This window comes from Lagopus muta, chromosome 5 (assembly GCF_023343835.1).
Source record: "Lagopus muta isolate bLagMut1 chromosome 5, bLagMut1 primary, whole genome shotgun sequence".
In the NCBI taxonomy this organism is placed as follows: domain Eukaryota; kingdom Metazoa; phylum Chordata; class Aves; order Galliformes; family Phasianidae; genus Lagopus; species Lagopus muta.
Window position 1 is genome coordinate 36,491,401 of NC_064437.1, and position 9,978 is coordinate 36,501,378.

The following is a 9,978-nucleotide window of genomic DNA, read 5'->3' on the forward strand; positions in this document are numbered from 1 at the left end:
TATCTTAATGCCAAGGGTGGCATTTTAAGTCTCCCTTAAAAGCAGGTTTTATAATTTGTTTAGATATGATGAAGCCTGGCCTTTTGAAAGAGCTGTAAAATAATTAATCTCTGATAGGCAAGCCATTTATTATTTATTTGCACTATAGTTTTGAAGAATCAAACCATCTGTGTGAGAACATTGTCCAAATGTATCTTGGGCTCCATCAATCTTGGTGCCATGACTGCTGCCCTGGGAAGTCTGAGTGCATAATGAACAGTGATATGAGAATTCCCTTCCCACTCTTAGCAGTTGGTTTGTATCCTAAAACAGAGTTGTTATCCCTTTGAAAAGATAATCTTAATGGAGGATATTTTTATCCCTCGTATATAGGTGTAATCCTTTCCTAAATCTGACTCTGCCATTTGCCTTAAGAGTCAGTGGCAGCAAGTTATGAGGGTTGCTGCACATCAGTATATTTTCTTCCATCATGTTTAAGTGTGTCCTTGTGGAGGCAGTAGAAGAAGGGGGAAACAACTACGTTTAATGCAGTCTTCCTTCTTGAAATGTTTTATGTTCTCCCTGAAAGAAAGCTTGTATATCGCCTATAACAAAATGGCTATTGCAGAACTGGTCATACTGTTAGCTATCATTCAGTAAACTTCAGCCTTAATGTATGGCCGTTTGTGTAGTGTGTCAGAACCATACAAGATGCTGGTCTAAAGAGAGTTGTAAGGAAATAAGAAATTTTGCTTTCCAGGGCGAAACCACTGACTCTTTAAGTGTTTTGCCCCTGTTAAAAGGAAGTTCCAGACCAAAAATATTTGATGCCTTCATTTGCTTTATCTTGGAAATGTGTTTATTATACACATTTTCCTAAAGAGAAGGTTTTCTAAGTAGCTATTTCAAAGTTGTTAAACAAACAAAACAATACCAGCTCACTTTTGAGTAAGTTTCACTTAAAGATGTACAGTTTTTAAAAGTCCCTAGTGTTCTCCCTGCTTCCACGACTTGAGGAAAACATTTGTGTGTAAGTGGAAAAAAATGAGTGGAATTTGTGTAAGTGGAAAAAATTGCACAGAATACACTGTACTACTGAGGGAAAGAAAGAAAGAAAAAAAAGCACACCCGTAGTTCTTCAGAGTAAGAACTACACTCTTCACTCTTCTGAGACACCTTGATAACTGAAGTTCTAGTAAAGCTAAGAGTGATGATAGTAGGAGCAAGGCAACAGGTGTAAGTATTTATATAAATATCGTATTTGATGTAGCCCACTCCTCACTTTCTTCCAAAGGCAAGATTGTGAAGTAATGTTTAGTTTGCAGGGAAATGAGAAATCCTCATAGGAGGATTTTGGGATTTGAACATATCTCAATCTTGGTTCTAAATGATTAGTTGACTTCTTTGCTTGTTTGTTTCAAAAACTGGGAACAGAAAAGATTTAGATAAGGGCATTTTCCAGCTACTCTTGCCTGGATGCCAGATGGATTATATCTAATTCAGTGTAAAACAGGGAAGAAGAAATAGGGACTGCTATGTTGTTCTTAGGGATTCATCTAGCTTCCACACTGTAGTCACTGGTTTTGCAGAATGGCTGCTTTAATGGAACAGAGCCCCGTTCTGAAACAGAAGTTTTGGCAGTCTCATGTTGACTTTGGTAATGTATCAGGTCTCTTTGTTCTTTATTTTCCTACTAGAGTATAAGTGATGAAGTTGCTTATTTATACATTACCACTGATTGTATAAACCATAATGTTAAGCCTTTTGCAGTACAACAAATTATACAGATAGGGAAAATTATCAGAACAGAAATACAGTAATTTCCTAGAGTTTCTACATGCAGTTTTTGTTCTACCTACTGGAAGCTTCAAATAACTGATAGCACTTATTTTCTTCACAGTTTCTTGCTCTAATTCCTGAGCTTGCTTCTAGTGGCACCTTCTTCAGTGATGACAGACAGAACAAAGAGAAGCGTAAGCAATCCCACTTCAATTATGGGTTCAGCAGGATGACGCCAAATGCTAAGCCCTCTTTCCAGTAGGCAGCAGGGCTTTCCATGTTTGTCCTTTAGAGCAATTTGAAAAGCAGATTTTGTATGCGGTCTTCCAGATTTAATCTCAACCACAGGCAGCACATATTGCTTTCAGTTCTGAAGCTCCCTTAAACCAATCTTTGTGTGAAATTAAAATGCAGAAGTTTGAAAATACTTGACTTAAGGGGAGGGAATAGACAGCTGATTTCCTCTTCCAGCAGAATAAGGACAAAATTCATTTTGAATTTTTGAGTGTGAATCACTCTGTCCCCAGAATCCTTTTCCATTTTGCCATGTGCTCTCCAGTCCCAGTTATCCCTCCCTGCTTTGTTCTGCTATCCTCTTTCATTATGTTATCCATCTAATTCAGTTTCTAAGCGCCTTGGCTCAGGATGCTTCTTTGTTCATTTTCCTGTATTATACGATGCGTATCCAGCTTTTATTAAAAATAAACACTGCATTTTTACTGTCCAAATAATAAAATATTTACTGCTGCTTCAGTATAAATTAGGGTCAAGCTGCAACATTAGGTCCAACATGCTCTGTGTATTAAAAACTGGCTTATGTGGGTCATGCCAAAATACCTGGTGTGACAGCATCAATATTTTACATAGAAATTCAGATTTCAAAAACTTCAGAAATTGCTTGGATATCTTTTTCTTTTTAACAGACTTCTGTACAAACAGAATGCAACCCAATAGTATACTGAGTTACACAACCAAGAAAAGTTTTCTGAACTCTTTCTGTTTGGGCTTGTGATACAGAACATTTTTAGAAAGCCCCAAGAAGTTCTGTCATGAGGAGTCATTATAACAGAACTCCACCTTCACACTTTTAAGGAGAGCTCTTTGGTAGAACTTACCTGGAGAAACCTTTTGAAAAGCTTTGGTAATAGCAAGTAACAACTCTTCAGCATTTACATAATCACTTTGCTGCACTTACAGGCTATTATAGAAATGATGGGGATTTCCATTTTGAATAATAACACAAGCAAGTGTTGTATTTGAACTATTAACCAACTGTATAACTTAACAAGAACATTCTCTCTTGGTAGTTTATAACATATTCAACATAGTTTTCCATTAAACAATCCTCCCTGTCTTCTGCCCAGGTAAAACTGCTGAAGAACACTGCTTCTACAGTCTTTTCCACAATAAATATAGGAATAAAGAGATTTTAAAGATTTCATTATGTTGTTTAGTATTGCATTACATCATTAAATCTATGCATGGACCTTAAGTGTCTATATACAGCTTTATAAGTGCCAGCTTTGCCAGCAGAGCTACTTACTACAGCTGTTAGTGAGAGAAAGCACTTACTGTTGGGGCTCTAAGAGGCAGGTCCATCAGTGTGTAGGCAATCGCTCCTGAGTCATTCCATGAGTTGACTCCACAAATTTGGTGCAGATGGAGTCTTCAGAGAGACAAGATATTCCCCCTTTGAACGGGCTGGCAATTTACGCAAATGAAATCTAAGCAATAGCAAAGAAAGCAAAGCTCTCTTCTGATTTTAAGTCAGCCAATTTACCTTTCTGTGTGTGTGTAAAGCAGACTGTCAGATCCTCTGTCTGAAATAGTGCAAGATCTAGTGCAGAATTTCTCACCAGAGCCTCAGCTTGCTTTATTCCATCTTCAGCTTAGCAAAGGGCAGCAGCGGCAGCTTCCATTTAAATACAGAATCCTGCAGGGTCTGCACATGCCCAGTTTGTTGCTTGTTCCATCCAGATTCAGGCTTTATTTCAGTGGCAGTACAAAACTGATGCTCACTTGAAGCTGCTGCTGTTTGTTGTTGTTTTTTTTGGGTTTGTTTTTTTGCCTTTGACAGAGTTATGTCTGAATTTTAATGCTATCTCTGCAGTGTGTCTGAACAGGAAGAAGGTAAAAGGCTGACTTCACCAGCTCTCTTAAACATTAGACCTTCCTGTTCATTTTCACCATACTGGTGAATTAAGTTTTTGTACTCTGCATTGGAAGAAGATGTATGTGTACAGTTCTGCTGAAACTATCTGAACTCAAATAGATTCTGATAGTTAACAAAGTGCATGTGTGCACTTCTGTCCTATAGAATTTAGGTTGTGGTTGTTTGTTGGTCCACTTCTAAAAATAAACAGAAAAAAAAATAGAATAAAATCCACTGTCATCATCCTTCTCTTTAGTTGAAAATAAACCAATAACATGCACTGATGCCTTAGGCAAAGTATAACAAATAACTTTTTCAAGAGTTGTTTGCTTTCATTTTTCACTGTGTTTAGTTAGAGCATACATGGGCAGATCCTTATTCACAAAGAACTTCCTTTACACTGCACTGTATATAGTTACGAATAACTCTGTTTCCAACTGAAGGCCCATTATAATGGTAAAATTAAATTTATTCATTAAAAAAAAAAAAAACAACAAACACTGTTCTAGCACACACTGCAGCCTGAGCATGATAGAGTTTAGGCCTTCAGGCCACCGTCAGAATCACCCGAATGCAACATACTAGCTTCACTGCAGTCAGTAATAGATGGTGTGATCTATTTCTGGAGAGCCCCTGTGAGAAGGTAGTGATTGTAACTGTGGGAACAGGATTCCCTCTACTCTGTATGGACTCCCCTTCTTGTGTCCCCTTCCTTCAATTCACACTTGCATTACCTTACCTTAAATTAAGAGAGAAGGGATTGCATTTCTTTGGATGAACAGGAGGTGTCTTTGGATGAACGCGGATGTACATGACCCGTGTCTTTATCAAAAACACATCCCTGTAGTGCTGCGGATTCCCCTCCATTTTCAGTCATTTAAGGAAGGTAGCATTTATCTTGTATCATCTGCTTACTGTTCAGTGGCCTGACGAAAGAAGATAAATGTTACCTGTACAGATTCTGCAGGTTGTTTAGCTGAGAGACTTTAAAATTAACTATAAGTAGATATATTGTGAGAGGCAGAACAATTTATTTGAATATCACCGTAGTGTTAGATGCACCCAAGCTAGGTTTAAACTAGCACACGGGGCAGAACAGAGCTCAGATGTGACCAATCACCTGGCAAGTTTAACTTTGTTGTTGACTGGCATTCTCTGGTCATTTTCTAGGGTATTCTCTTTCCCTCCTGTCGAAGTCTTGCATCGTACCCATGAATATCACTGTGATAGCAGTTGTCGTGTTATGGGATGAACTTCAGAAGTTGATGTGAACTCAGAATCACTGTTTCCTTGCTTTGTCTGCTGCAGCAAGCAAATAGCACACCACAGCTACAAGGCATCAAATAACGATGTTGGTCTCCTCGAGGGACAGGACTTTCTGGAAGACAATTTTGTATTTTACTACTACAAAGGTAGGAGTCTTTCCAGAAAGCTACAATATGAAATTGCAAGAGCTTGTACTGATATCAAGAGAATAGAGTAGAAAGTACATTTTAATGATTGAAGAGTGGAGAAAGGAAGGAAAATGAGATCTCCCATTTTGAAGAACTTTACGTTCAAAGCACTATACTTTGTTCTTACCAATTTGACAACAAAATTCAATGGTAGGCATAAATACTAGATCAGAAATATTCTTTGACTGTATTCTAATTTTCTTGCTCAAATACTCTTAGTTTTCTTCTTTATGTCTCAGTATTGAGCAATTCCAACATTCAGTCTCTTTGCTTACAGTTTGTACGTTACATTTTCCTTTTAGCTGGGGCACGGGTTACTTTTTTCTCCCTTCTTATTCCGTCCTTATGACAAATCAATGCGCTGAAAATTTTTCGTTCCCAGTTAGCCTGGAAACATCCACCTCTTTGGCATTTCTAGAGGGGACCATAATATATCAGCAGAGTAATCAAGTCATGGAGTAAATATTCCTTTATAAAGTAAATCAGACATTATAGAAACGTTGTCTTCTTGCTGCATTAGATTTAACTTTGTTGTACGTGCCTTTTCAGACAAATGAGTTGGATTAGTTCATTAGCTGCTGAGACTCTATTATAAAAATATATGCAGTACAAAGGAAAGTTTCTACCTGTAAGAACTGGATATTAGTCCAAAGTGAGCTCTTGGTTTCACATCCTTCCTTCACCTGCAGGGGCTGCTTTTGTGAATGCTAAGCATTGGAAGGCTAGGTTAAATCATTTTTGAAAATCTGACCTTAACAATGACCTTAACCTTAATGCCCAATGGAAATGTCCTCATAAGGTTACCGTTTTCTGATCTGGTGTTGTAGCAATTGCTAGAAGCAACTCAGTTGATCTGTTCCATATTCGATGCCTCAGCTTCCTTGGAAGGAGAGCAATTGCATCCTAGAACTGCACGAGGTATGAAGTATGAGGAATCTCGTTCTCTGTGTTAAGGCTTGCTAACTGTGGCAAAGACATACAAAAACAAATAACACACACAACTTTTTATTTCAAATTTTTGTCTGTTTTACATGTGGTATTAAGCCAGAGAGAACAATTAAAAGTAATTCAGTGAGCAATAATTGTTTTCTTTATAGGTATAGCTATTTCACTTACAGTTATCAGAACCGTAGTCTTATTGATATAGAGGGAGAACTTTGCCCTCTGCCTTTCCCCTGTTTATTCTCCAACAAAAGTTCTTTCCTTGCAAAATGAAATGGAGAAAATGTATCAGTTAATGACTCTTGGTATTTTCTAAAGCCACTCTGCACATCTTAAATTTTTCAAACACTTCCTCTGCAGTCTTGTGTGAATCACAGCGGAAACCCACTTGGCTGCTGGCCCAGGTCTGAATTGCCATGCAGAGTCTGTTCTAGAGAAAATAAAACCTGCCAGAGTTCCTCTCTCTGAATTCTGTCACATTGAGGTATGGTGAGAACATCCCCCCCAGTTTCAAAGCACTTTCAAGTGCACCTTTTGCTACTAGTAATTAACTCCTGTTCATGGCTTTTTATAAGACACAGACAGAAATAGCACAAACATTCTGAGGTCCTACCATGAAATTGAGAAAATTTCCTAATAGAACAAAAGGAAGATAATTCATGGGTAAAGATTAATGAAGTCCAGATGAATACAGTATTTCTTTCACAACCACTGGAAAGGAATGGTTTCCTCCTCTTTGGCTGGGAGTTCTGTGTGGAATTAAATTTTTGTTTATCTGCAGGAATTCAGAGTGGACTGGAGGAAAGGGGAACTTGATGCGTAGAAAATGAATAGGCTGCTGTTGGAAAGAGCTAGGAGGGTTGGAAGACCAGGGCTGTCTATGGTCAGCCAGGCATTATATCCCTGAGATGCCTTTACACAAAACCACCTGGGCTTCCTTAAACTCTCCTTATCCAAACCCAGGACAGAGAGACAGGAACAGACTATTCAATAAGGGCAAAGTAAACTCTCACGCTTTATGAGTACAGATACATTTCTGGAATTGGAGATATCACAGAATAAGAAGGCACAGAGCATGGAAGTTGTGCATTTATAAGGCTTACTAACAAGTTATGTGATTTTTTTTTTTAATTATTTTTATTTTTACCCCTGTTACAATGGGGAAAAATGTGCGATAATGCCTGTAAAACATTCTGGAAATAATAATGCTAAGCTCGATTTCATCTCACAAGTGGAAAATCTAGATGATGGTATGAGAAGAGCATCAAATTCCTTCTTGCTTTGTAGAGCTGCCATTTGTCCTTTCTCCAGAGGCCTTTTCTCAGATTCACAAAAAAAAAAACCAAAAACAAAACAAAAAAAAAAAACACAAAACAACCACACCCAAAGAAAGAAACAAAACAGCTGCTTTTTAATGCTTCAAGTACTGTTTTCTTATCCTCAATTAAAAGATCCACCTCATCCTCCTCAGCAGCTGACTAGGAAGTTTAATCATGCTCTGTTTACTCTGTAAACATTACATCCTCCTGCAAGTGGTAGGATAGAGAAAGGAATTACTGACTTTTCACATGAGAACCTACCCATTTTCAACATCTGCTGTTCAAAAGGCACTACTATGCTATATGGCTTAGTAGGAAAATACTGGTGATAAGTGGGCTGTTGAATTAGATGGTCTTGGAGGTCTTTTCCAACCTTGATGGTTCTATGATTCTGTAAAAGTCTGTTCCTCACAGCCTTCCTTCTACAATCCCATCTCTATCGGATTTGTTAATCCTGAGTAGTAGCACTCATCAGTGGTGCTAACTTCTGAAAACGTGCTTCTCAGAAGCATTTTCAGAGGCCTGCTTTTGTGCCAGTACCTACAACTGCTTAAATAGGTGGGTGGAAAAAAGAATTGTTTTATAAAGATTTTTCACTCTCCTTATTATTTTTGTCTCTTAACAACTAAGACCTGTCAAGTGATAATTGTTTCACTTCCTAGGTATTTCTAAATGGTATATTGCCTTCTGGTATCCCAAATAACCGTGCAGGCAGAGAACTGTCTTTTATATACATCTCTTTTATGCTGTATTAATCATAGAAATTAATTTTAGATGTTCATGCCTGGAGAAACTTGGCAAGGGGCAAGAACATTCTTTGTAAATAAAACTGTTAAACCGAGTACAAAGTTCTGTGTGGCCATTTATGGGAATGTGCTCTTGGGACTACTCGAAAAATCAATAGACTAAATAGAAAATATTAAATCAAATCAATGCAGCTTCTGCTCAGCTGTGGAAGTGAATATAATTCACCTCATGGGTAGTTTTGATTTTATAGGATAGCAAAGATCTGTGGTGAACAGCAAGAACAGGAACCACAGGGAACAGCCAGCAGATGTGGAGCACTTCAGCCCCATAGCAGAAAAGTAAGAATACAGAGTGAGGCGAGCACAGAAGGGCCAGGCTAGGAGAGGCAGTGTAGAAGGGTCCATTCAAATGTGTTTTGCTAAATCTTAGCAAAGAAAACCCTCAGTTCCATGGTGAAAAGGATTCTGTCAGTGTTCTCTGGTTTGAATTTAGTCTGTGACACAGCATTAGACCTGTTCTTTATGGCAAGACACCCTCCAGCAGCTACTCTGCCTTAGTTAGTTTCCCTAGCAGTGTTTCCAGCTTATTCCAGTGTCTGATGGCTCCCATGTCAGGTAGCTTGGAAAGGTCTACCTACCTCTGTCCCTCCTGTCCTTCCTCAGAGTCTGAAGACAAAAGACGTCATGCACAGCACTCTCCAGCACAGTTCAATCTGCAGTGCCTCCAGAACAGCTTGTTCATTTGCTTCATGGGCTGAACTTTCAAGTTCATTCCTCTCTCCTGCAAAGCCTACCCTCCTCCAGGGAACTTTGGTTAGACAAACTCATCTCAAATAACTTCACTTGGTAGCTTCCTATTTCCAGTGGCCAAGTTCTTATCTTTCCAGCCCTTCTCACACGTGAGAAAGGAAGCAGATCATAATACTCTAAGCAGGGAAAAAATCTTATTTAAAAAACGATTAAAATAGTGAATTGGTAACATTTGCTCTAGAAATAACTAAAAGCAATCATGATGGGGCGTGTGGGGGAGTTGCACGAGTGTCTTGATAGGTAACATACAGGAATGGAGACAGCCAAATCTCTGATGGAAAGACTAAATGGAGAGGAACAATGGGAAGCAATTTGTACCTACACACAGCAATCAAAGTTAAAACCCTAGGGCTTGCAAAATAATATCTCATGATAACTGGAGGGTTAAAAAAAATTGTGGCCACATCTGGTATTAAAGAATTATAATCTTTATCCACAAATAATAGCACTATTATCTTCAAACAATCCACAGAGAATAAGCTTACTACCTTAATGGCTATGCAGCTATGTTTCCTGGTACATCCTGCCATGTGCAAGAAATCCTGTCCTTTCTACAAGAATTGTCAGTGATTATGTTAAAAAAAAAAAAAATAAAATAAAAAAAAATGAAAAACAAGGCATGATTGCCAATCCACTGCTGAGAGAAAATTATATTACTGCACTAATAAGCAGACGGCTTCATCACCAACTGTAACTTAAGTCTCAGCATCTCACTGCAATAGCAGGTGCCCTGTAATTTGCTGCTTTACCCTGCACTGCACCCAGTGCTTTCAGGAATCTGGGCAGGATGAATAAGA

General features: G+C 38.4%; 1 protein-coding gene across 10 annotated transcripts in view; it reads right to left on the bottom strand.

Moving 5' to 3' along the window:
* The window catches only part of OPN4 (opsin 4), a 29,128-nt gene extending 19,974 nt beyond the window's left edge, over window positions 1-9,154 (bottom strand). For 2 of the 10 annotated variants that reach the window (XM_048944260.1, XM_048944249.1), the window contains exons 1-5: window positions 9,010-9,154; window positions 6,169-6,327; window positions 5,031-5,288; window positions 4,650-4,836; window positions 3,331-4,107 (exon numbers count right to left, since the gene is read on the bottom strand). Coding sequence is in view for 9 of the 10 variants with exons in the window: in XM_048944249.1 (XP_048800206.1) it covers window positions 3,331-3,357 (27 nt within the window). In the remaining variant the exon portion in view is untranslated. Of the gene's footprint in view, window positions 1-3,330; window positions 4,108-4,649; window positions 4,837-5,030; window positions 5,289-6,168; window positions 6,328-6,480; window positions 6,568-9,009 lie in introns of all 10 variants that reach the window. The other 8 variants (XM_048944255.1, XM_048944254.1, XM_048944252.1 and 5 more) reach the window with 8 other exon arrangements.
* Between the last annotated feature and the right edge of the window lie 824 nt (window positions 9,155-9,978).